Source organism: Salminus brasiliensis, chromosome 1 (genome assembly GCF_030463535.1).
Source record: "Salminus brasiliensis chromosome 1, fSalBra1.hap2, whole genome shotgun sequence".
NCBI lineage: Eukaryota > Metazoa > Chordata > Actinopteri > Characiformes > Bryconidae > Salminus > Salminus brasiliensis.
In genome coordinates this window covers 2,465,888-2,493,202 of record NC_132878.1, presented here as the reverse complement: position 1 = coordinate 2,493,202, position 27,315 = coordinate 2,465,888, and the positions used below count along the sequence as shown (strand labels likewise).

Sequence of the window (27,315 nt, the reverse complement as noted above, 5' to 3'; positions counted from 1 at the left end):
CTCAGCTTGTGGTGAATTTGCCCAGAAGGGTTCCAGGATAGTTCGACTTACTGATGCATGCGTTTTGTGTGGTTTGTAGCGTAATAATAGGCTGTGGGGAGTGAAATTGTCACATTTTCAAACTTTCCAGCAAAGTACTTTTTCTCCTTTTGATAAATACATTATTGCATGTCCTAATATTGTTAATAAAAGTATATTTTGATACTTTTGATACTAGCAAAGTTTCTGCCTCCATATATTGTTTTATTGTTTTACAGTTGGGATCTGTAAAGGGGAAAGGGCCTTATCCCTTCTTGGGGATTCTCCCACCTTCTTAAAATGGAAGTGGTATAGTCAAAGCAGTGCTGATGTAGGAGCTGGGTGAATATGGCTAAAGAATAGAAGCCACCACTCATAGGTGCCACACTATGATGAACCATGAACCACAATTTCTTAGATCTGGAGAAGAGGTTGTGGACTCTGCAGCTGGCTTGCACCCTCCTCTTGGGTACTTGGCAGCACTGCAGAATCCCCATACTCTGTGTCCCCAACTATCTCCTTGGTGACCCAGGGCCTTGCCTGAGAGGTGTATAGCCCCATACAAACATCTTGGGAAGCCTCATCTAGAGTAGAAACAGACTCAAGGAAGTCGCAGAACTGGCTAAAGAGGTGAGTAGCCTTGCTATGATGGTCATTTATCTGAACCACCCAGTCCAGGACAGCCTCCCGCAGATGTAGAACTACAAAACCGAATTTGTTCTCCTCAGACTGGAACGATTCAGGAAAGTGGGCCAGATAGCTCAGGCACTCACCTTTGAACACTCCCCACTGCTCTGGGTCCCATGGAGAAAGCAAGGGTTCACAGGTGGTGAGGAGATGGCCTTGGGAGTGATGTTCCTCGCTGCAACCTTCAATGGTGGAGTCATCTGTAACAGACTAGTTGAGACAGGCAGCAGCTCAGCTCTTATCAGCATCAACATTCAGCAGCTCAGCTCTCATCAGCATCAACATTCAGCAGCTCAGCTCTCATCAGCACTAACATTCAGCAGCTCAGCTCTCATCAGCATCAACATTCAGCAGCTCAGCTCTCATCAGCATCAACATTCAGCAGCTCAGCTCTCATCAGCACTAACATTCAGCAGCTCAGCTCTCATCAGCATCAACATTCAGCAGCTCAGCTCTCATCAGCACTAACATTCAGCAGCTCAGCTCTCATCAGCACTAACATTCAGCAGCTCAGCTCTCATCAGCATCAACATTCAGCAGCTCAGCTCTCATCAGCATCAACATTCAGCAGCTCAGCTCTCATCAGCACTAACATTCAGCAGCTCAGCTCTCATCAGCACTAACATTCAGCAGCTCAGCTCTCATCAGCACTAACATTCAGCAGCTCAGCTCTCATCAGCACTAACATTCAGCAGCTCAGCTCTCATCAGCATCAACATTCAGCAGCTCAGCTCTCATCAGCACTAACATTCAGCAGCTCAGCTCTCATCAGCACTAACATTCAGCAGCTCAGCTCTCATCAGCATTAACATTCAGCAGCTCAGCTCTCATCAGCACTAACATTCAGCAGCTCAGCTCTCATCAGCATCAACATTCAGCAGCTCAGCTCTCATCAGCACTAACATTCAGCAGCTCAGCTCTCATCAGCATCAACATTCAGCAGCTCATCTCTCATCAGCATCAACATTCAGCAGCTCAGCTCTCATCAGCACTAACATTCAGCAGCTCAGCTCTCATCAGCATCAACATTCAGCAGCTCAGCTCTCATCAGCATCAACATTTAGCAGCTCAGCTCTCATCAGCACTAACATTCAGCAGCTCAGCTCTCATCAGCATCAACACTCAGCAGCTCAGCTCTCATCAGCATCAACATTCAGCAGCTCAGCTCTCATCAGCACTAACATTCAGCAGCTCAGCTCTCATCAGCATCAACATTCAGCAGCTCAGCTCTCATCAGAATCAACATTCAGCAGCTCAGCTCTCATCAGCACTAACATTCAGCAGCTCAGCTCTCATCAGCACTAACATTCAGCAGCTCAGCTCTCATCAGAATCAACATTCAGCAGCTCAGCTCTCATCAGCACTAACATTCAGCAGCTCAGCTCTCATCAGCACTAACATTCAGCAGCTCAGCTCTCATCAGCACTAACATTCAGCAGCTCAGCTCTCATCAGCATCAACATTCAGCAGCTCAGCTCTCATCAGCACTAACATTCAGCAGCTCAGCTCTCATCAGCACTAACATTCAGCAGCTCAGCTCTCATCAGCATCAACATTCAGCAGCTCAGCTCTCATCAGCACTAACATTCAGCAGCTCAGCTCTCATCAGCATCAACATTCAGCAGCTCAGCTCTCATCAGCACTAACATTCAGCAGCTCAGCTCTCATCAGCATCAACATTCAGCAGCTCAGCTCTCATCAGCATCAACATTCAGCAGCTCAGCTCTCATCAGCACTAACATTCAGCAGCTCAGCTCTCATCAGCATTAACATTCAGCAGCTCAGCTCTCATCAACATTCAGCAGCTCAGCTCTCATCAGCACTAACATTCAGCAGCTCAGCTCTCATCAGCACTAACATTCAGCAGCTCAGCTCTCATCAGCACTAACATTCAGCAGCTCAGCTCTCATCAGCATCAACATTCAGCAGCTCAGCTCTCATCAGCATCAACATTCAGCAGCTCAGCTCTCATCAGCATCAACATTCAGCAGCTCAGCTCTCATCAGCATCAACATTCAGCAGCTCAGAGTTTCTACAGGACTGTTATGTATATTCATGCGCTATGAATGAATGCAAACACTGTCATAGGCATTAGGCAGTGTATGCATATCCATTATGTGGAATAACTTTCTTAGAGGTTCAGATATCTGGTTCCATTTACCACCACCGTGAACAGTTCTGACTGGGTAAGATTCTTTAAAATTAAGAAAAATGGGTGGAATTACTCTGTAATTGGCTCTGTTCCACATTTTTGCAGTTCTATCAGACTTTTTTTTTCTCCTCCTATCTCTCTTTACGTCTCTCAGTCGCCACCTCCCTCTCTCTAAACCAACCTAGAACAAGGAAGTCTCTCAGTTCAGAGAAAACGAAACTCAGAGTCTCTCTCTCTCTCTCTCTCTCTCTCTCTCTCTCTCTCTCTCTCTCTTTCTCTCTCTCTCTCTCTTTATCTCTCTCTTCACTCTGTATGTACAGGACAATGGCAGAGGCCAGTATCTCAGTAGATCAGGACCAGTTCTGCTGTCCAGTCTGTCTGGATCTGCTGAAGAATCCAGTGACCGTTCCCTGTGGACACAGTTTCTGTATGGACTGTATTAACGGCTGCTGGGATCAGGAAGATCAGAGTGGGGTCTACAGCTGCCCTCAGTGCAGAGAGACCTTCACTCCGAGACCTGTTTTACGCAGGAGCTACTTTATAGCTGAAATGTTGGAGAAACTGAAGAAGATAGAACTTCAGGCTGCTTCTCCTGCTGGACCTGGAGACGTGGAGTGTGATTTCTGCACTGGGAGGAAACTCAGAGCTGTGAAATCCTGTCTGACGTGTCTGGCCTCCTTTTGTGAAGCTCATCTGAAGCCTCACCAGGAGGTTCCTGCACTGAAAAACCACAAGCTGGTCAAAGCGTCCAAACAGCTGCAGGAGAAGATCTGCTCTCAACACGACAAGCTGATCGAGATCTACTGCAGAACCGACCACAGCTGTATTTGCTATTTGTGTACCATGCATGAACACAAAGGTCATGATATAGTAGAGGCTGAAGTAGTAAGAGCCCAAAAAGAGGTGAGAACTAGAACTCTTTCAGGATTAAGTCATGCTAATTATACATTAATAAAATATAAATATATATTGATTAACTGGAATCTAAGGATGAAACTATTTTAATATGGTGTTAAAACCAGTATGAATTGGTGAATGAGCCTCAAAACCTAGCCAAGATGACAAGTTATATCCTGAAGTTATATCCTATCATAATAAACTATAAAGGAGAGGGGCGGGGCCTATGCTATGAAAACACTTCCATAAAATGTCTAAAATCCATCTGAACCTGAAAATCTGATTCTGTTACATTCCTGGAGTCAGTTGAAGCACCTGGTGTTAAAAATGTCTCCACTCAGTGTTAGTCATGAAGTTAAGCAAGTCAAACTAGCCTAGATATCTTTAATCAGCCAATAGCCATCTTCCAGCCTTTTTACTGTGTAATTCTAGAGTAAAAGTTTACACTTTATTATACTTGATTTCTCCTCAGGATGAACTGAAGCAGATTCAGAAGAAACTTCAGCAAAGACTCCAGGAGAAAGAGCAGAAGCTGCAGCAGCTGAAGAAGGAGGTGAACACTCTTAAGGTGAACAACGAGCAGAGAAATGCTCAAACAGAGAAGCAGAGAAATGTCCAAACTTTGGACTTACATTTATAAACGTTTTACATCCACCTTACATTAAAGACATTTAGCAGACACTCTTACCCAGAACGACTTACAAAAGTGCTTCACTGTTTACTCAGACAAATATCCTTAGCTAGTTTGTATAGACTGGGTTACCTCTAAACTGAGATACTACTGACACTGGCCAGTCAATCTATGTCTGATAAGAAGTACAAAGAGTCCTGAACACAAATATCACAAAACCATTCTCAACTACCATTATATTTAGATTCATTGTATTGCAACGACATTCTTTTCCAGAGTTCCAGAAGTGCTTCACTTTCACTTGTAAAATATTCCTATCTAGTGAGTCCAAACATCTGTCTAAGCTTAGATACTGCCCAATACAAAAGTCAGTACTGAAACCTAGATACAGTCGATTCACAGAACTCAACAGCTAGATTCACTACAAACGCTACACTGTGCCTGAACGTCTGAGAAGTCGAAGTGAAAGACTTAAGTGCAAATACAAGATTGATGCTGAATTAAGATCACTTGCTTGTCAGTAAGCACCTAGGGGAAAATAACACCAACACCTAGGCTCCAGGACACTCCTGGTATGGATAATTGCTATTAGGCATGGAGGGGCTTTGTAGGCCAGTGCTAGGGTTTTAAATCTCATGTGGGCCGCCACTGAAAGCCCTGTAATCTATGTGTATGCAAATAATCTGCTAACCAATCACAAATGCCAGACTCCACCCACTTCTGTATTCTAACCTGCAGCCTGTATAGAGACTTGCTTTAACAAAAATCACAGGTGTGGGCTTTGAGATGGGCTGAGAGAGTTTTAGAGAGCTGGACTGAGAAACACTGATCTAGAGTTACAATAAGAGAGTAAGAGAATGATGGTGGAACTTTAATTGGACCCCCCACCCTGTCTGTGTTCTCAGTGCTCTGCTCAGGCGGCGGTGGAGGACAGTGAGAAGATCTTCACTGAGCTGATCCACTCCATCGAGAAGAAGCGCTCTGAGGTAACCGAGCTGATCAGAGCTCAGGAGAAGACTGAGCTGAGGGAAGCTGAAGAACGCCTGGAGAAACTGGAGCAGCAGATTTCTGATCTGAAGAGAAGGAATGATGAGCTGAACCAGCTTTCCCAAACTGAAGATCACATCTCCTTCCTCCAGGTAACTGGATCACTGATCTGCAGACGGACTCGTTCCTCAGAAAGTTCCTCTACAGTTCTTCTTCTTCATTCAAAAGGCAAACCTAAATGCCTGTCTGAAATCTTTCCACATACTGTGGAAACTAATCTTATAATCTTCACATTTTAATGGCCAGTGCTTCTACAAGCTGTATGTGAAACAGGCACCAGTAATTCACTCATTAGAAGGACTGTCCGGATAATTCTGGACATATAACAGCTAACATATAACTGCATTTTATTGGTTTCTCTCTGTAGAGTTTCCAGACTCTCTGCATCTCCTCTGAACCCGAGGACTCGTCCAGCGTCTCCGTCCATCAACAGCTTTCATTTGATGCAGTGAGGAAATCTCTCTCTGATCTGAAAGAGCGACTGGAGCAGTTCTGTATCAGAGAATTCAGCAAAATCCCTCCACAGGGTAAGAGGAGCACACGCCCAGATTCCCACACTGGTCTGATTCACTGATCTTATTGGACTGTTCTGGTTCATGTTCCACAGCTGGTTTACTTCAGACGATTTCAGCCTCAGAGCCAAGAACCAGAAGTGATTTTCTGCAGTGTACGTATATACACACACACACACACACACTCTCTGTACATTTTAGTTGGTCGACCCTAAACTTAGTTCAATAAAACCGGGTTAGTACGTCCACATGTGCAAAGACACTTGCTCTTAAAGCTACTTCAGACAGCAGTCATGGGAGTGTGAAAGGTACCCAGGCTATTTTTCCTGACCAGAAAAACCAAGAGCTGTTAGGTAACAGAACCACAGCAAGATTGACACCTAAATACCAACAGATCAACACATTCTCAACCCAGAGAAAGAGAGAAAGTCAAAAAAGCAAGGTGAAGGGTTAAGAGCATCCTTGGGTGTCTCCTCCCCTAAACTAACACAGACTTGATTGAAGCAATTATACGTTTATACAAATTATATATAAATGAAAAGAATCAAACACATGAATTTTCATTTGTTATATTAAAATCAAAGGTATATTTAAATGGTCTTTAAAATCCCTCAAAACCTGCTAGTAATGAATATAATATATATATTATATAATAATAATATGAATCAAATAGGTTACCACTAAAAGCACCTTAATGCAGACGTGCATTCTGTGCAGCAGGGCTGTCTTGATACTTTTGGACATGTAGTGTTCTAAAAGTATCTTTTCTAAGTAAAAATCGATTTATTCTTCTTTTTTAGATTTCTGGCGGCTAACTCTCGATCCCAACACAGTGCATCAATTCCTCAGTCTGTCTAAGAGTAACACAGAGGTGAGGTTCAGAGGATTTGGTTTGCAGTTTTCTAAGCATCCAGAGAGATTTGACTCCAGACCTCAGGTGTTGAGTAAGGAGAGTGTGTGTGGACGAGCTTACTGGGAGGTTGAATGGAGTGGGGAGTGGGTGTCCATATCAGTCTCATATAAAGGGATCAGCAGGAAGGGGGGTCAAGAGTCTAAGTTTGGACGCAATGACCTGTCCTGGAGTCTGGAGTGTTCTTCACCTCCATCATTCTGGCACAACAACATTAAGACTGAACTCCCAAACCAATCATTCTCCAGAGTAGGAGTGTATGTGGACCACAGCGCAGGAACTCTGTCCTTCTACAACATCTCACACACAATGACCCTCATACACACAGTCCAGACCACCTTCACTCAGCCCCTCCACGCCGGGTTCTGGGTCGATTGGGGATCAGTAAATCTGTGTGATTTCCAAATGTAGAAATGTTCATAACTTCATTGATTTTCATTTTTAATTACATTTTATTTTGAGGTCAGTTTATGGATGCATTAATAGTTTTAGTTTTCATTTTCTATAAAAAAGAAATCAGAGTTCCATCAATAACAGTAACAGTAAACCTGGATTAAATGCTTAAACAGGATATTTCAGAACCTTTAGCAGAAATCATTTTTATCCCACCTTGAGAGCTGGGCTCAAGCTGGACTGAAGTGTTGAGGACACACTTTGTGTAAAATCAACTGGAAAATAAATCTGATAAACCAACAAACTAAAAGAAATCTAATGCTGTGCTGAGCAAGAACTAAGCCTACTATCTTACCAGCTTTCTCCTGGATGACCAGCTGTTTACCCACCTCAACCATCAAAAGCCAGCTTAGATCATCTGAAACCAGTTAGCAGATAAAGCTGGAGTTGAGCTGGATGTTACAGCAGGGCCGTGATGTAGGTGATGTGGGTTACAGTGCAGTTCTTAAAGAATGATGACAAAGCACACAATGATACTTTGCCATGGCCTACCCTACTTTCTGATGTCTAACTGGTGTGCAGTAGCATTAGCTCGCATGCAGGAATATTAGTAGTAGGACTCTTTAATGACCTCGTAATTCAGAGGATCCAGTGAAGTTCAGGAGAACAGTGAACACAGGACAAAGCGTATAGTGTTCTGTACAGTGTTCTGTTCTGTGTTTTGTGCCACTGAGAACCCAGTTAAACTCTGTGTGACAAACATCGGCATAATAACATGGTGCGGACTACAAAATGACAACTCGACTGCAGTGGTCTGTTAACAGAAATTGCTAAAATATCATTTGTTCACCAAATTGTTCAGCATTAAAACAACAGAAAATCCTGATCTACAAATCCTTATCCCATAATATCTGGACTATATAAAGACTTCTGGTTTGTTTGAGTTCATTCATGTTCATTTGTGTTCATGTGTGTTCGTTTCTGTTCACTTGTGTTGATTCATGTTCATTTGTGATTGGTCATTGTTCATTGGTTTTGTTCATCTGTTGCACCTGGGACTAGGAGCCTCAACCTCTTGTTCTCTGCTGAGAATTGACTCATCTGGAATCTCTAGGACGCCCTGAGGTTCCTCGCACATTCCGGCATGTTCAGGTCAGCTCTAGTTCTCGACCCGCATTCAGGAGTAGTTCTCCCGTCAACTCTCGTGGCAAGCAAGGCACACTCGCTTCCTGTACAGGTTTCCAGGCGATCCATGTTCAAGTGAGGCGACCAACGTTGTTCAGGTTCCCTCTTAGTTTTCCCCTTTTAACTCTCGCTCAGCTCTCAGCTCCTCCCCATCCCAGGTTTGTTGTGTTCACCATTTTGTTAGTCACGTTCAGGTTCTGTTTCTTGCGGATGCGGTAAGGGTTTGGTCCCCGGGGAGCACTCCTGGGTGCCGGCCGGTCATGTCCTGTATCCTGCACTGAGGCAGGGGCTCCACGCACGTCGCCCAAGTAGGCCGGCCTCCAGGCTCCGTGGTCACCCCCGGGAGGTTTGCTCCTCCACACCTTGCTTTGATCTCCTTCTCTGCGAGTGTTCATCCCTCTTTGTCTGGCCGTACATGCCATGACACCAGTCTGAATATGTTCTGGAAAACTGGGACAAAATCTGAGATAATTTAGATCCTTGATGCAAAAAGAGTGGATTTAATTACTGGGAAAATTTGGATCGGAATTAAAAGCTTAAAAAAAGAACGTCTCACTGGTTGATTTGAATAAGTCCATTAGTATGAACTAAATAAATGAATCATTAACACAGAGGGGCTAACAACACCGCCCTCCCTGTGGAAGAATTCCATTCCCCAGCCTGGCATACACACCACACTACACCAGTAAGACTAACTCCACATTCTCCTACCAGTGTAAAGATTCCATGTAATTCACATTAGATAAGAGAATCAGCTGTTATCTTTGGGTACAGGGTAAAAGGCTGGGGGTAAATTAGAGTAAATGATTAGCGATGAGCGCTGAAGTTCCTGAAGGATGGAGTAGCAAACACATGTCTATTGTTTTGGTTTTGATCCATAAACCAACTTTCCTTCTGACTGAAATTTAATTGCAGTATTTAACCACTTTTTAAAAAAATTCTATACACTTTCTTTCAATTCTTTAAAATTCTGTATAAAATGTTCATAAACATAAACAATTATTTGCTCTGGCTTTAGTGACTTTGCTACATGTTGTCGTTGGTAGCTGTGTAGCCTTTAGCATGCTAATTAACAAGTAAAGTACTTAAGTTAAGATTCATCAGTAATGTAGCACAGATGGAATAGCTTGACACTTTCACTCTAAACCAATAGTCCTAACTTAACATTCTTGTGCGCGTGTGACATAATTCACATGTAATTATTCACTTTTCAGAGCATCAGATAAATATAAGGGAAATTAATCAATAAAATACTGTGTGCTTTTCTGGTCATTATTCTGTTTTTTTATTTGCTTATGTTTTGATTTTACAGATAGATATATAGATAAATAGATAGACCGACAGATAGATAGATAGATAGATAGATAGACAGACAGATAGATAGATAGATAGATAGATAGATAGATAGACAGACAGACAGACAGACAGACAGATAGATAGACAGGCAGACAGACAGATAGATAGATAGATAGATAGATAGATAGATAGATAGATAGACAGACAGACAGACAGACAGACAGATAGATAGATAGATAGATAGACAGACAGACAGACAGACAGACAGATAGATAGATAGATAGATAGATACACAGACAAACAGACAGACAGGAGACAGACTTCTACTTAACCTCAGTTTAGCCTTTTTTGTGAACAAATGTTTAATTGGTTTTTAGACTATTAGAATACATAAAGTATTTATTTTACGTTTACATTTACAGCATTTAGCAGAAGCTCTTCTCCAGAGTTCTTATAGAAGAGCTTCACTGTTTACTGAAGAAGAACCTCAGCTAGTTTAAATAGACTAAAATTCAGATCCTCTAATCTTAGACTCTACTAAACACAAGTCAATATGGAGACCATAATACTCTACTCTTCACCCAAGTCCTCTTAGAAGAAGAGGGTCTTCGGTCTGGGTTTGAGGACAACGAGCGTTGGACTCTGCTGTTCGGACACCCAGGGGAAGCTCGTTCCACCACTTCGGTGCAGGACAGTAAAAAGTCTGGACGCTCGTCTTCCGTGGATCTTAAAGGATGGCGGGTCGAGCCGAGCCGTACTTGAAGCTGGAAGGGCTCTCGGTGCAGATCAGCTTTTACAGTGTATATCAATATAAAAGCACAACCCCCCTCCATTCCCGGGGTGTGCAGAGCATACTTTCACAAAAGCAAAATAGAGAAAGACATAAATGTACATAAAAATAACAACATTTATTAGAGGTAAATAAAGCCTTCATAGCATGAAGTGCCTCCTTTCAGGCTTTAATAGTTCTTAATTCTGTGCGATGCATATAGGCAACCGAAAGCTCCATCAAAATAAGGCGAAGATAAAATCCAAATCTGTTAGAGCACAGACTAAGAGTCTTTTTGCTGCATAGAGAGGGTAAGTGAGAAGAAATAATTCAAAAGGAAAATAGGTGCTGAGCACAGAACATTATGGTCCAGTAGAGCAGTTAGATTGGTAGAAATATGATGCCAAAAATGTTGAACTTTAGAACAAGACCAAAAGTAATGCCCAAGGTGGGAAAGATGTATATGGAATCGTCTTAATGGTAGAATGTATAAAGAAATGTTCAATGTATTATTTGGTCATCAGGATCCCTAACATTTTATATGATAATTTCCCATGCATGGTCCTCAAAACTTTAAATTCTTTAACTTAAGATCATTGGACCAGACTGTGCACAGTCCAGGGCTTTAAGTAAAAAGTCTGTAAGTCTGCTTACAGGGATATAAACTGAAATAAAGGCTAATTTCCTATTTCTTATTTTTGTTGTTAGATGTGTTGATCTCCCTTCTTCATCCCGTTCTGTAATCTCCAAATTCCTCTGTACTAAGAACTCCTTTAGTTGCAGTATTTGCAGTTACATAAGAAGCAACTTCCATTTGCAGCTATAATCAAACATGCCGTGAATGTCAATCGTTATGCAGATACACAGCTCAATATATTGGCCATATAATCATTTCTACATCTAAGAACACTGCCAAGCTAAGAAATGTCTTATCTCTACAGGATGCAGAAAAATGAGTTCATGCTTTTATTACCTCAAGGCTAGATTATTCCAACGTAACATTCTCTATTCTCCATTATTCCAAACTTTAAGCAGGTGGCTGTGACCTGTTAGAAAACCTACCACTGGGTGTTAGACTAGCTGCCCACTCTCCTGCCACAGCTACCTGCCCAATGACTATGTCAACTATCTGCCCCCATTATTGTTACCACCATTAATCAACATTACTCTCATATCTCTTGCCACCACGTTGTTGATTAAATTAGTTTACACTACATTATGATTAGTATATTATGATGTTGTGATTATTTTGCACACTTGAACAGTAGAACAGTCTTGGTGGTTCGGTGACTTTCATAAAAATTTCATGAATTGTTCTGATCAGAGGAGGATTGATACCTCTCGTGAGTCTTGGTTCCTCCCAAGCTTTCTTCCTTCCGGTTCTGAGGAAGTTTTTCCTTGCCGCTGTTGGCTTTTGCTGCTCTCTGGCGGTCTTAGGTTTTTAAGTCTTGTTAATCTCTTGTCCTCTCACAGTTTATTTGACTTCTAATCTATTTACCTCTGTAGCAGCCTGGTCTCAGCAGTGTGGAAGGCTGTAAGAGTAAGTTACCACTTTCTCTGGCTCTGTGTTGGAAGAAGGCTACAGAGATCATACAATCAGAATTCTGCCATCAGCATTTGTGAAGATGATAGCTGTGAATATGTTAATTAGGTAAAGTCTGACAGTGGTCTTCAAATATGGACTTAGGGTGTGCCATTACATTAACTGATGTCTTTACTTCATGTGAAACTAAAATCCAGAACTGGAAGCTGGGTTGACTGTAATGTAAACATGTCTAATGTCTATTTTAGTACATTTCTAACACACACAGTGTATAATAGTGTTTCATGCAGTTGTAATACTTATTAAATGTGTTTCAATTAAAAAACAGTAGTAGTAAAGTAGTAAAATATGGATTTAATTTTAGTTTGTTTAAAGTGTAAAGTAAACTTTAAATAGTTCAATTTTAGCACAGTAAAGAATACTTAACACTTAAATCAGACATTTCTACTATTTGTGTAGAATTACGCATCTCCTCTGAACCTGAGGACTCGTCCAGCGTCTCCATCCATCAACAGCTCTCATTTGATGCAGTGAGGAAATCTCTCTCTGATCTGAAAGAGCGACTGGAATTGCTAAAATTACTGTAAATTAAAGCTACGTCAGACAGCAGCTGGTCATCGGAATGGGAAAGATCCCCAAGCTATTTCTCCAGTCTTCCACGAAAAGAGCTGTTGGGTAACCTAACCACAGCAAGATTGACATGTGAATGTTGGAAGATGACCATGAGTCAGAATTGCAAATTTAAAATGTATGAACAATGTACTTCAAAATACAGTAAAATAATAAAGTAAAATAATAACAGGTCAACACATTCCCAACCCTCTGAGTGGTCTTTAAAACCTCTCAAAACCTGCTGGTAACAAACATTCATCAAATAGGTGTCATGGCGGGTTAGGCCAAACACAGAGGGATGAACACTCAGAGATGGGTCCTAAACAAGTAGTTTATTAACAAAACTCAAGATAACACAAACGGGCAAAATAAAACAAACGAGGCAGCAGCTACAGGGCATAAACATGAACACAACACAAACCTGACAAACCAGAGAGCGGCTAGGCCGACCAAACCTGGCACTGCTGCGTGAGCGTGGGTCGCCTAGCTGGAATGGGAGTTGCGGGTATATCTTGGCAGAGAGTGAGCGAGCCTCACTGAGTCCTTGAATGGCCAAGTGGCCTGCTCGCGAACGAGGAAGTCGAGCAAAAGCTGGCCTAAACACACCATGAGCAGTACCAGGAACCTGTCGGGCTGTCTCAAGGTACCAAGCGTGCAATTCTCAGCCTTGAACTAAGCATCGAGGCTCCTTAAGTACCCCCAGTCCCAGGTGAAACACATGAACATGAAACGAGACACTGAATCGAATATGAACACAAATGAACCTGAATCATGAAAAGAACCAAACACATGAACCAAACGAGGCAGAAGTCCTTATTTGGGCCTGTGGGCGGCGGCTCAGAATCGCCCCGGGGGAGGGCCTGATACCAAGGGGCTAACTACAGGTTCCCACTAAAAGCTGAGGTGGACCTTAATGCAGAAATGCAGTTATTAGCAGGCCTGTCTGGATACCTCTGGACATGTAATGCAAAATGTTCTTGAAATATCTGAAGTTTCTGAGTAATAAATCTATTTTTCTTTTTTTTAGATTTCTGTCAGCTAACTATGGATCCCTACACACTGAACAATTGCCTCAATCTGTCAGCGAGGAACAGAGAGGTGAGGTGGAGAGGATTAGGCCTGTGGTGTTTTGATCATCCGCAGAGATTTGACTCAGCGTCTCAGGTGTTGAGTAAGGAGAGTGTGTGTGGACGAGCTTACTGGGAGGTGGAATGGGGAGGACAGTGTGTGTCCATATCAGTCTCATATAAAGGGATCAGCAGGAAGGGGGGTGATGAGTGTTTGTTTGGACACAACGATCAGTCCTGGAGTCTGGAGTGTTCTTCACCTCCATCATTCTGGCACAACAACATTAAGACTGAACTCCCAAACCAATCATTCTCCAGAGTAGGAGTGTATGTGGACCACAGCGCAGGAACTGTCCTTCTACAACATCTCACACACAATGACCCTCATACACACAGTCCAGACCACCTTCACTCAGCCCTTCCACGCCGGGCTCTGGGTTGGTGAGGGATCAGTTAAACTGTGTGATTTTCAAATGTAGAAATGTTCATAACTTCATTGATTTTCATTTTTTCATGTTATTTTCATTTTATTTTCATGTTGTTTATGGATGCATTAATAGTTTTCATTTCCATTTCTTTATATAAAAAGAGAAGGTTTCAGTGTGTTTTCATGTGGTTTTAAGGGGGACTCTAGAACAAATCAGAGTTCTGTTAATAACAGTAACAGTGAACCTGCTTTGAGCTGGACAGCTATATTAGCACTGCACCGACCCATCGGGACTTTGTACCAATCCTGAGAGTTCTTTAACCAAGATAGTGAAGAACAGAAGGCTTTCAGTGATGTAGTGAGTAAACAGTAAAACTGTGAGACCGTGAGCTGCTCTAAATATTCCCAGTCTGATAAACTAGACGCTCCTGATGTGGCTGTTGGTGATATTAGCAAACCTGCTGCTTCACTTCCCCTCACTGGGTTCAGCTCTACTGCAGCTCTACTGCTTCTGGAAGCTGGAAAACAGAAAACCTGTACTGGGGTTCACTCTGCATTACAGTCCCGAACACAGCAACACTTCACCATCTGGACCAGTATTTCTGTGGTATCTTGTAGTCAAGACTTCAGGGTTTATCTGAATTCCTGCAATGCCTAGCACCCCCACTGGGTCTGATGGGGAACAGCCCTTAATGTCTTCATTTCTTTTATATTTATAAGCTGCAATAAAATGCAGGTTATATCCCCTCAAACGTTCTGCCAACCTGTGTGTTTACAAACATTCTGATCTGGCCTTTTAAACAGGTCAGCAGCGGGGGTGTCACTCCAAACTTGACTCTTTTGTTTCCTCTTTTGTCAACATCAGTGTTTTATTATAGTTTTGTACAATTTTAGAGATGAATGAACACCCCAACAGAGCTGAGCTTTTAGACAACTTAAAAAAAATGACATTAAAGCAACATTATGTAACATTTTTCCCTTAAAATAATAACAGCTTCACTGAACTGTAATCCAAGTTAAATTTTGGTAAAAACCTGTACTACTACTCCACCACCTGTACCACCCACATGCCGATCTGCACCGATAGCCCTTCCAGCTTCAAGTACGGCTCGGCTCGACCCGCCATCCATTAAGATCCACGGAAGACGAGCGTCCAGACTTTTTTCTGTCCTGCACCGAAGTGGTGGAACGAACTTCCCCTGGGTGTCCGAACAGCAGAGTCCAACGCTCGCTGTCCTCAAACCCAGACCGAAGACCCTCTTCTTCTAAGAGGACTTGGGTGAAGAGTAGAGTATTATGGTCTCCATACTGACTTGTGTTTAGTAGAGTCTAAGATTAGAGGATCTTTGAATTTTTTGTCTATTTAAACTTGCTGAGGTTCTTCTTCAGTAAATGATAAAGCACTTTTGTAAGTCGCTCTCGAGAAGCGTCTGCTGAATGCCCTAAATGTAAATGTAAACATGCTTTACCATTCTGTTATGGTTCTGCATCTCTCAGCTTGTCCAGAAATGCATGTGCACAGCATGTCCTCTGGTGGCGAGGAGCTGAAAGCGTTTATTATACTTGCAGACTTTCCAGGTGCACAAAATGCCAATTATCACATAATGCTGCTTTAATTAGCTTGTTATGGCTAAGGCTTGTTGATGGAAATCGCAAAGCTTTATAAAGACTCTTATTCCTCAAACCTCGTCCCAACAATCAGCAGCTATAGGCTCCTCTAAGCAGCTGCTGAACTCTCTGAACATTAACATAACGAATGCTCCACACAGCAGAAGCCGTTTCCTCGGTTCCTTATTGAATTAAGAATTGACAGTTAACAGGAACGGTAGAAGTCAAGCTGAGGTCTGAAAGACCAGGAAAACGTCCAGATAGAGCTGCTGGTAGCATTAAGCACTGACCATACTGTGTGTCCAGACTTTTGTTTCAGGCTCTTTTCTTTTTTTTATTATTTATAGAAAATGTAAAAATAAAGGAATACACTATATGGACAAAAGTATTGGGACACAATTCATTCACAGGTGCATAAAATCCATCCTCTAGCCCTGCAGTCTGCCTTTCCTCCACACATCAGTGAAAGAACGGGAGGTTCTGAAGAGCTCACTGAGCTCCAGCGTGGTTCTGTATGTAATAGGAGACACCGTTGCACCAACAACAACAAGTCAGCTGTTGTTACTTCTGTTCATGTAGTGTATTAAAGAAATTGAATCTTTAAAATTTTGTCTTTTGGAAATCAGGTCTTTAGCCCCTTCATATTCTTTCTGTAATCCTGTTTATTATATCATTGTGTATAACAATAAAGTGTATAACTGAAGAACCGGTGATGTGTAATATCTCCTCATGGATGGCTGTAGATTCCAGGAGCTACAGATCTTCATAGCAACCGCTCAATTTCCTGTGAGAACTGCTTCATCACTAGCCTTGGTGTCGCTGTGGATGACCAGTTAACCTGTCTCTGCTCGTGTTGAGTCCCTTGTCATTTCAAGACCTGACTACTGAAACTCACTCCTCGCTGGTTCTCCTTTGAGTGCCATCAGACCCTTCAGCTGGTCCAGAAAGCAGCAGCTCGTCTTGTCTTCAACCTTCAGAAGTTCAGCCACATCACTCCCTTACTGCACATTCTTCACTGGCATCCTGTAGCTGCTGACCATCAGATTCAAAACCCTGACAAAGCCAAGAATGGTCCAGAGCCTCCCTACCTAAGGGTAATGGTCAAAACCTGATTCGAACCAAGAGCCCTCCAGCACATCTCAACTAGACCCAACATCTCTCAGGACGCACGGAGGACAAGCGTCCACATTATTTTCAGTCCTGGAGCCGAGGTGGTGGAACCGACTCCGCCTGAGAGTCCGAACAGCAGGATCACTTACGTTCCTCAAACGTCATCTTTTGAGAGCACTGACCCACAGGTGCTACCGCCCACAGGTGCTACCTCCCACAGGTCCAGAGAAGAAGACTTTCTACTAGACTTTGGAGGAGGAGCATTGCTGTAAGGTTTTTGATTGCATTCAGCGACAAAAGCACTAGGAATTTCAGAATGTTGGATGATCACCACCCCACCTCATCATCCCCAACTCAGTATCCTAAAAGTACTGGGTGGAGCTCCAACACCATCATCCCAGAGAACACAGTTCCTCCACTGCTCCACAGCTCCTCAATGCTGGGGGGCTTTATACCCCTCTAGCCCACGTGAGGCAGCATGGTGCCAATAGGGTCATGATGTTGATCTGCTCCAGAGAGTCCTATTCTATTGGCAGTACTTCTTCTCTACAGGGACTAGACAAACTGTGTGTGTGTGTGTGTGTGTGTGTGTGTGAGAGAGAGAGAGAGAGAGAGAGAGAGAGAGAGAGAAAGAGAAAGAGATAGTATGAAGAGAGAGAAAGAATGAAAGAGAAAGTGAGTGGAAAGAGAGAAAGAGTGTGTGTGTGTGTGTGTGTGTGTGTGAGCATCTGCAATCATTGAAAGCATTATCACCATGGTGACGGTCTTCAGGCCTCATTGGAAAAAATGTTTCACACCCCACAACACTGCACACTTATTTACCCACGATGCACTGCTGGACGCAGCTATTTCCAGCCCACTGGCAAAGAAGTGGGTCAGCGCTGTCATCTTAACACACACACACACACACACGCATATGTTTTCCTATAAGCTCATATACACTTCCTGAACAGCACACACACACACACACAGTGTAAAAAAGTGTAGATCTAGTCCTACAGAAAGAACTATAACAAATAGTGTTGCTATGGTGTTGCTAGGTGAATAAAACATTGAATAAAGAGACTCTCAAAAAGAGAAGGTGCTTTGTTGTTTAAGTAATACTGCAGAAGAACCCTGTGCTGGAGCATCACTATAGGCAAAGGTTCTTTACCAGTTTGAAGGTTCTTCACACTCACACCTCTTTCACAAACATGGTTCCTTTTGGAACCAGAAAAGAACCACTTTTCTGTAATAGAGATGTGTGAGAGTGAAGAACCTGCATTTGATGCAAAGGTTATTTACCTGTTTTTATAGGTTCTTTACATTTTTACATATTTATTACAAACAAGAACCAGTTTTGGTACCTTAAAGAACCATGTTTGTAACAGAGATGAGTGAAGAGTCTTCATTTGATGGTTTAAGAACCTTTTACAGATTTAAAGAACCTTCACTTGATTTAAAAGTTCTTTACCAATGTAAAGGTTCCTAAACTGGTTCTTCTATGGCATTCCTCAAGGAACCATGTGAAGGACATTCAGAGGGAGTCAGAGATGAACCTCGTCCACATTTAATACAAGTGTATCTCAGTGCTTTAAATGGTTCTTTAAGGAATGCAGAACCAGTTTTGGTTCCATGAAGAACCATGTTTGTAATGGAGAGTTTTTTGCTGAAGAGGAAGCGTTAAATTGGTAAATAACCTTTGCATCAAGTGAAAGCTTTTAAAACCTTTTAATGGTTCTTCAAAAACTTCTTAAAGGGGTTAAAAACCTTTGAATCAAGTGAAGGCTCTTTAAACATTTAAAAGGTTCTTTAAAAGGTGGTAAAGAACCTTTAGATCAAATGAAGGCTCCTTTAATGTTTCAAAGGTTCTTCAAAAGGTTCTTAAACTAGTAAATAACCTTTAGATCAAGTGCAAGCTCTTTAAACATTTTAAATGTTCTTCAAAGGGTTCTTAAACTGTTAAAGAACCTTTGGATCAAGTAAAGGCTCTTTTAATGTTTCAAAGGTTCTTTGAAGGGTTCTTAAACTGGTAAATAACCTTTAGATCAAATGAAGGCTCTTTTAATGTTTCAAAGGTTCTTCAAAAGGTTCTTAAACTGTAAAGAAGCTTGGAATTAAGTGAAGGTTCTTCACTCTCACACATCTATATAACAAACATGGCTCTTTGTGAAAACAAAAGTGGTTCTTTTTTGGTTTCAAAAGGAACCATGATGGTGATACAGATGTGTGTTAGGAACCTTTACACTGGTAAAGAACCTTTAGATCAAGTGAAGGCTCCTTTAATGTTTAAAAGGTTCTTGCATCAAGTTTTTGAGTCTCATCACTGGTTTGAAGACTTCTGTGATCATCTACTAAACTTGTTCTCCACGGTCTTTCAAGCCTTTTTCAGGCTGCTAAGCTCACCAGCCTTTCCTAAAATCTAAATAAAGTACTTCTTTTTCACACACACACACACACACACACACACACATTGGTTGCAGGGCGTGTGATGAGTGTTTCATCAGTATACCGTAATACACACTGACCTCAGCAGGGAGTGAAACACTGCTGTTAACTGCAACCAAGGCAACACACCCAGATCCTCCTTTTTACAGTCAGACGTGTGTGTGTGTGTGTGTGTGTGTGTGTGTGTGTGTGTTTAAAAAAAAAATCTGCCCATCGCCTTAAAAAATCTGCCCATCGACTTATGCTGAGTGTGTGTGTGAGTGGTGTTCTCTGAGTCGAGGGAAAGGTGTGTGTGTGTGTAATGGAGTGTAGGGTACAGATGAGGCAGATGGAGATCAGGGTGAACGTGGCTGGAGTATCACCTTAACCTCTAACAGACTCCAGAAGATCCGCTTTGGCCTCTTTTACCCTTTCTAATAAAAGCTGCAGGTTCTGAGAAGAGCAGCGTCCCGTACCCGGAGCCGAAATGTAGGAAAGCCGTAAATTAAAGGAGCTGTACATGATTTTAATTCAGTAAACACTGTGTCAAATTCTGCGAATTCTTCCTCACGGTTCTCCAGCTCTCCGCTCTTGAAAAATTCCGGTGTTCCTTCTCAGCCCTGAATCTGTAAATGGGAAACAAAGAAAGTGGCTCAGACGAAACCGCACAACACGATTCCACCCAATCAGCAACAGGGGGCGCTCATGCTCGTGCTCAGGACAGGGGACAGGAGACAGGGGACAGGAGACTGTATCTGGTGCTTGCTAGCTACATGTTAAACTACACCCACTGTTAAGGAGAGATGCAGGCGTCTAGACAGTGGAGAGGCGTCTAGACGTTGAGACGCATTAAAAGGTTCGAGGATGCTGCTCTGTTGCTGCTGGATAGGTGGGGAACGTTGCCTTGTTGTTGCTGTTTCTGAAACAGTTCGGTACGTTTTTGTCCCGTTTGTGATTGTGTGATAGGTAATCACATGGGTTAGCTTAGCTTAGCAGCAACAGTTGAAGCAACAGTTTGCTATGCTAATCTAGCTAAAGCTAATTCTCTGCCACGAATGAATCTCTTACGTGATTTCATGGTATTTGATATGAGAGTTAGATATTCCTTTATTGTTTAGATAAAGATTTCCGATTGGCCATAAGGAGCTAAGAAGATGTGTGCTAGCACAGCGGGATTATTTGGATACAAGAATAATTTGAAATGCTGTGCTAGGTAACATTCGTTGGACGAGGCAGGTAGCTAACGTGCTACCACTGAGTTAGCGATGATGGATCAGGCTGTAAGTCAACATGCTAGCGCTGAGGTAGCCATGTTGGACGAGGCAGGTAGCCAGTGTACTGCTATTGAGTTAGTGATGTTGGATCAGGCTGTTAGCCGGTGCGCTGCCATCAAGTTAGCGATGATGGATGAGGCTGTAAGTCGACATGTTAGCGATGTTGGACGAGGCAGGTAGACAGTGTACTACCACAGAGTTATTGATGTTGGATGAGGCTGTTAGCCGGTGCTTTACCATCAAATTAGCAATGATAGACGAGGCAGTTAGCCGACATGCTACCAATGATGTAGTGATCTTGGACAAGGCAGGTTGCCAGTGTACTACCGTTGAGTTACCGTTGACTAGGGTGTTAGCCGGCGTGCTACCACTGAGGTTATTGATTTTGGATGAGGCTGTTAGCTGGCTCGCTACTACCGAGGTAGAGATGTTGAGTGCGGCTGGTAGGCAGTGTACTACCACTGAGTTAGTGAAGCTCTTAGCCTGCGCGCTTCCACGGAGGTAGCGATCTTGGATTAGCCAGGTAGCCAGCGTGCTTCCACTGAGTTAGCAATGATAGACGAGGCAGCTAGCCGGCATGCTACCACTGATGTAGCGACCTTGGATGAGGCAGGTAGCCAGTGTACTAACACTGAGGTAGTGATGTCGGACAAGGCTGTTAGCCGTCATGCTACCACTGAGGTAGCGATGTTGAACGAGGCTGGTAGGCGATGTGCTACCATTAATTTAGCGATGATGGACGAGGCTGGAATGCATATTATGTCTGATTGGTTTGATATCAAGGAAAACAAATGTATATATTGTTGCTGTCCTGTGAAAAACATGTATCTCCAAAATAGGGACTTTATAGGAGAAGCCAAAAATGGTCTCCACTTTAAATGGAAGTCAATGTAAAATAAGAGTTTATTCCAGATAATTTAGAGCATTTCTATTGGTCTATTCTTCCAGAACTGTTTACACAGAGTACAGAGCAGCTACAAAACTAATAACGGAAGATTAATAACAAAATAAAATGGAGATACATGGTTTTCATTGGACAGCAGTGATATAGTGCATATACAATAGTTGTTGATGAGCTTGAATTAATTGGTCTGTTTTGGTATTTTCATTCTTTCAGTGTGTAAAAGTGTGTGTAAGTGTGTGTAAGTGTGTGTTGATGGTTCACACTCACACAGCAGGCCTAGAAAAACACTGCAGTGACGGCCAGTTTCTTCAGACATTTTAAAGGCAAGCAAGATACATTCAGTACAGGGCTGATTGTTTTTTGTCTTTTTTTTCTCTTTCTTTTTCTCGGTGCAAGACAATAAAGTAGAACAGATACAGGCAGAGTTACTGAGGAGGTCTGTGCTCTAAATGTGTATGTACACTGCTTTAGTTCATCCTGTAGCTACGATCCTACATTAGCATAAAAACGCAAGTCCAGCTTTTCAGAGTGTGAAATCATTTCCATCCTCTCGTTCCAACATGAGTCAAACAGTAGCGAAAACACCTCCCATCACCAACTCAAGTTAGAAATATGATATTTAAGGAAGTTGCTGACTGTTCTGAACATAAACAAGGGGCTGGAACAACCAGTTAGCTTACAAAACTGCATTAGCATCCCTCGGTAGAAGTTGCCCTGTAGTACTGAACTCAGATCAGCTCAAGGATCTAAATTTAGAGTGTTTTGTGCTCATACGACATATCGTATATCGAATGTATATTTTATTGTGTAACTGAGCTCACATTAGCATGGAGGCTAATTCACTGTTGTCATTTCTAACCTATGTAATTCAATTAGCTACAGCAATTTAATTTAATAGTAGCAGTGAAAATTAAAAGCTGTAACCTCCAGCTACTCCAAGCGAAAGTGTTACGCTAAACTTGTCATGTAGTTTTTTGGTGCCTGAATGAATGAACATTAGCATGGTGGCTGGTTGGTTGATGCCGTTTTATGTCCAAGATTCAATGAACTCAGTATCAGATAGGTAGCATTGCTTTTGACTACTACTCCAATCAAACATCACCATTAGGATGAACTGAACGTGGTTCGGGCCTACTTGACCTGGTATTAGCATTGTGGCTAATGTACCGTTGTCATTTTCCTAGCTTTAACACAGTACAGCTCTGCAGCATATTATTTATCAAAGGAAATTCCACATAAAACATCAATGTTGAGGTAAATTTCATACTTTTTTTTACTGTATAAAGAAGCTAATGTTAGCATAAGGGCTAATTTGGGGTTGACATTTCCAAACCGCTTACTTTCAGTTAGTTCTAACAACATAGTCCAACTCAGTAGTGTGACATTTGTGATACACACTGAGGAGGCGGAGCTACAGTCTCTCATTAGGGTGAATATTAATAACGCTCTAAATGTAGGTATTGTGATATACACTGAGGAGGCGGAGCTACAGTCTCTCATTATGGTGAATATTAATAACGCTCTAAATGTAGGTATTGTGATATACACTGAGGAGGCGGAGCTACAGTCTCTCATTAGGGTGAATATTAATAACGCTCTAAATGTAGGTATTGTGATATACACTGAGGAGGCGGAGCTACAGTCTCTCATTAGGGTGAATATTAATACGCTCTAAATGTAGGTATTGTGATATACACTGAGGAGGCGGAGCTACAGTCTCTCATTAGGGTGAACATACACTGAGGAGGCGGAGCTACAGTCTCTCATTAGGGTGAATATTAATAACGCTCTAAATGTAGGTGTTGTGATATACACTGAGGAGGAGGAGCTACAGTCTCTCATTAGGGTGAATATTAATAACTCTAAATGTAGGTATTGTGATATACACTGAGGAGGCGGAGCTACAGTCTCTCATTAGGGTGAATATTAATAACGCTCTAAATGTAGGTATTGTGATATACACTGAGGAGGCGGAGCTACAGTCTCTCATTAGGGTGAATATTAATAACGCTCTAAATGTAGGTATTGTGATATACACTGAGGAGGCGGAGCTACAGTCTCTCATTAGGGTGAATATTAATAACGCTCTAAATGTAGGTATTGTGATATACACTGAGGAGGCGGAGCTACTGTCTCTCATTAGGGTGAATATTAATAACGCTCTAAATGTAGGTATTGTGATATACACTGAGGAGGAGCTTGAATGGGATTTTTCCAATGTTCTTTAAAGCCTGCCCAACTTCATAACAGTAGGTATGAAAGAACAAATTTGTGGGTGGAGCCTGGATGAATAAATGGTTACCTAAGCAAATAAGCTGATCTGAGATTTGCATACAGGGGCAACTTTTACCAATGAACGCTTTTTAAATTAGACAACCACAGTCTAGTTTATTAAAACCCACAGTTAGTTGTCCAGAAGTCCTCAACACACCTGAGCCAGGCCTTGTTTACCTCTTTTTTTGGAGCCAAAATAGAACAAAATTAGGATCTGAATCTTTGTGGACCATCAACAATGTTCTAGACTGATCTATAATGACTGGCCATGAGCTGATATTGATGAAGAGCATTCTCATCAGGGCTGCACAATATATTGTAATATAAGCATTATGCAAATGAGCTTTTTGACCAATCCCAGGCCTAGATGAGTTTCTGCGGGTGTTTTGATTAATGACGGTATTCATATAATTCAATAAAAGGGAATCATTGGTTCACAGTAAGAAGATTCCTGATACACCTATGTGCTTCTAATACATTGCTATTCTAGGTTTAAGCCCATATCGTGCAGCCCTAATTCCTGAACATCAAAACGGTCATCTCCGTTCCTTCTTCCACTCATTAAAGCTTGGTAGATACCAGCAGCAGAGTATTTGCAATGGACACAAACGTAAACATTAGGGAGCAGACAGACATTGCCGTCTGGAGTTGATGGGCAGATCCACTCCCGGGTTGCCTTGGTTTTCTTCTTGCGTCCTGGCAGGTTCGTCTGAAGACGGAACAAAGAGGTGAAGTGACTCAGCAAATTAAGTCCTGACAGCTTGAAAACGAAACCCATCAGACGTCCTCACTGCAGACCACGCTGTGTGCAAAAGCATACACTTCCACAGTCCTCCCTGATCTCCAACGACTGATTCAGAGTCCTTAAATGAGGCCTTCCTCTCCACTCTCGCACTCGGAAAAAGAACGGAAATACTCCATATGATAACGGACGTGGACATATCCTGCGGGGACAGTTTAGCAAATAAGCAAATGTACTGGTTCTGCCTCCTTACATGACAAGTTTGCTTTTTGTAAGATTTGCACTGGAGCTACATGGACAAAAGTATTGGGACACCTGCTTGTTTCTTCTGAAATCAAGGGATATTGGATGATCCCCACCCCACCTCATCATCCTCAACTCCCCGACTCAGTATCCCAAAAGTATTGGAGGTCCACCATCATTCCAGAGAGCACAGCTCTTCCACTGCTCCACAGCTCAATGCTGGGGGACCTCATTATACCCCTCTAGCCCACGCTTGGCATTTGGCAGCATGGTGCCAATAGGCTCATGATGTTGATCTGCTCCAGAGAGTCCTATTCTATTGGCAGTACTTCTTCTCTACAGGGACTAATTTTTAAATTTATGTTTTTTGGAGATCAGTTCATCTTCTTCTTACTTAAGTATTCACACTAACATACATTTAGACCAGATACGTTTCCAGTCCACTGGAACAGTACACTGGCAATGTAGCCCCAGTGCTAAAAGTGCTAAAGAAGCAAATGTCAGACACCAAGGCTGGGAAACTGTCTGCATTTCATTTTCTACTAAACAATCACCTTAAAAGCAGCATTATGTAGCATTTTACCATAAAACAGCAACTGTGATGCTTCACTGGCCTGTTACATGGAGAAGGGCGTCTCCGTCCATTCCCACTGCCGGGCCAGAGCGCTGCTGCTGCTACTGCACTATGGAGGTTTTAGTGGTGGAGCTGCAGGAGGAGATCCCTCTCTCCAGAACTGGTGTGTAAAACGCTGCAGAACCCATAGAGTCATATTAGTTTAGAATCCTGTAGTATTACTCTAGGGCCTCCGCCCACATGCTGCTCCACCTTCAGATCGGATCGGATCACAGAATCGATTTCACCTGTCCCCATAAAAACAGTTGTAAACACCCAGAGACAATCTGAGACGGATTTCGTCCACATGTAATACAAGTGTAAATGGAATGTGAGACATTTTCTGTGATTGGATTCCATCAGGCAGGCAGTGAATCTCTATCCGGATACAAAATGCATGTTAATAGCAGGCGTGAACAGAATCTGATCAAATTAGATCCAGAAACGATCCGGATACGGAACGCATGTTTATACCAATGTGAACAGGATCCGATCAAAGCAGATCCAGAAACGATCCGGATACGTAACGCATGTTTATACCAGGTGTGAACAGGGATCCGATCAAGCAGATCCAGAAACTATCCGGATACGGAACGCATGTTTATACAGGTGTAAACAGAATCCGATCAAAGTAGATCCAGAAACTATCCGGATAACAGAATGCATGTTACGCCAGCTCTGTATTTCAGGAATGCGTGTCCTTTAGTGGAGACTTAAAGCATGAATTACACTTCCCAACTGTAAGGGGGAGCCCAGGAGCAAGACATCCCAATTCTCACATAATGCTGCTTTAATGAGCTGCAGGAGGCTGGGAGCTCTATCTAAAGGTCTGACAGACTAAGCAGGAGGAGCGCTAATTTGTGTCCATTTGAAGGCGTAAATGTCCCCATCCATCCACACACACACACACACACACACACCGTGGAAGTCCTCTTCATTGTCATTGACGCAGGAAATGTCTGTCACACACAGCGATGCGAGCACAGTCCTCCGGTCACGTTAACCTTCCAGCTTCAGAGACCCGGCCGGCTTAGTGCAAAAGACAAGGCCGAGGATGTGGATCAGCGATCAAACACAGACACACACACACACACACACACACACACACACTCACACATACATACACTTATCCCTCTAACTGGGCAGTGGGGACTCTCTTTAAAGGGACATGCGCACAGTTCGAGTCGTACAGGGTGAGACGAGGGGGAGGAAGATGGGAGGAAGACATACACACACATACACTAACACACAAGCTAACACACACTCACACACACACAGAGCTGTTTTGCTGCTTTTGTGTCTGTTTACTTCATTGGCAGTGAACAGCAGCAACCCAGCAGTCAAACACACACACACACACACAACCTAAAGCCCGCTGCACAGCATTCTGGGAGAAGAATTGAGTCTGAGTTTTCTTCATCTCCCTCCATCTTCCCCTTTTAAGTGTTTCTCCTGGAAGACAGATCCTGATGCTCTGATTTACTCTCTCTCTCTCTCTCTCTCTCTCTCTCTCTCTCAACGCTCTCTCTCTCTCTCTCTCTCTCTCTCTCTCTCTCTCTCTCTCTCTCATTTCGCGCGCTCTCTCTCTCTCTCTCTCACGCTCTCTCTCTCACGCTCTCTCTCTCTCTCTCTCACGCTCTCTCTCTCTCTCTCTCTCTCTCTCTCACGCTCTCTCTCTCACGGCTCTCTCTCTCTCTCTCTCACGCTCTCTCTCTCTCTCTCTCTCTCTCTCTCACGCTCTCTCTCTCCCTCTCTCTCTCTCTCTCTCTCTCTCCTCTCTCTCTCTCTCCTCTCTCTCTCTCTCTCTCTCTCTCTCGCGCCTCTCTCTCTCTCTCTCTCTCTCTCTCTCTCTCTCTCTCTCTCTCTGGATGAGTTGTTTAATGATAGAACAGCCGCGGTTCCACCCGGTTGAGAGTTCGGACTGTCTCCGTGTTCTTGTTGCATTCAGAGTAAATCTGTGTATGTTAGTTAGTTAGTAGGTATATACTCATAAAA

The 27,315-nt window shown here is 42.7% G+C and overlaps 1 protein-coding gene across 2 annotated transcripts; it reads left to right on the top strand.

Moving 5' to 3' along the window:
- Nucleotides 1-3,137: 3,137 nt before the first annotated feature.
- Nucleotides 3,138-13,756, top strand: LOC140571525 (E3 ubiquitin-protein ligase TRIM47-like). Of its 2 annotated transcripts, XM_072692694.1 has the most exons (7): nucleotides 3,138-3,760; nucleotides 4,227-4,322; nucleotides 5,291-5,524; nucleotides 5,800-5,959; nucleotides 6,040-6,099; nucleotides 6,745-6,815; nucleotides 13,680-13,756. In XM_072692694.1, exons 1-7 carry the CDS (start codon nucleotides 3,170-3,172, stop codon nucleotides 13,692-13,694), a joined length of 1,227 nt encoding a protein of 408 aa, XP_072548795.1. In that variant the 5' UTR covers nucleotides 3,138-3,169; the 3' UTR covers nucleotides 13,695-13,756. The 2 variants fall into 2 exon arrangements, with proteins under 2 accessions (XP_072548795.1, XP_072548794.1); XM_072692693.1 differs by lacking the exon at nucleotides 13,680-13,756 and having other exon boundaries at nucleotides 6,745-9,659.
- Nucleotides 13,757-27,315: the final 13,559 nt, after the last annotated feature.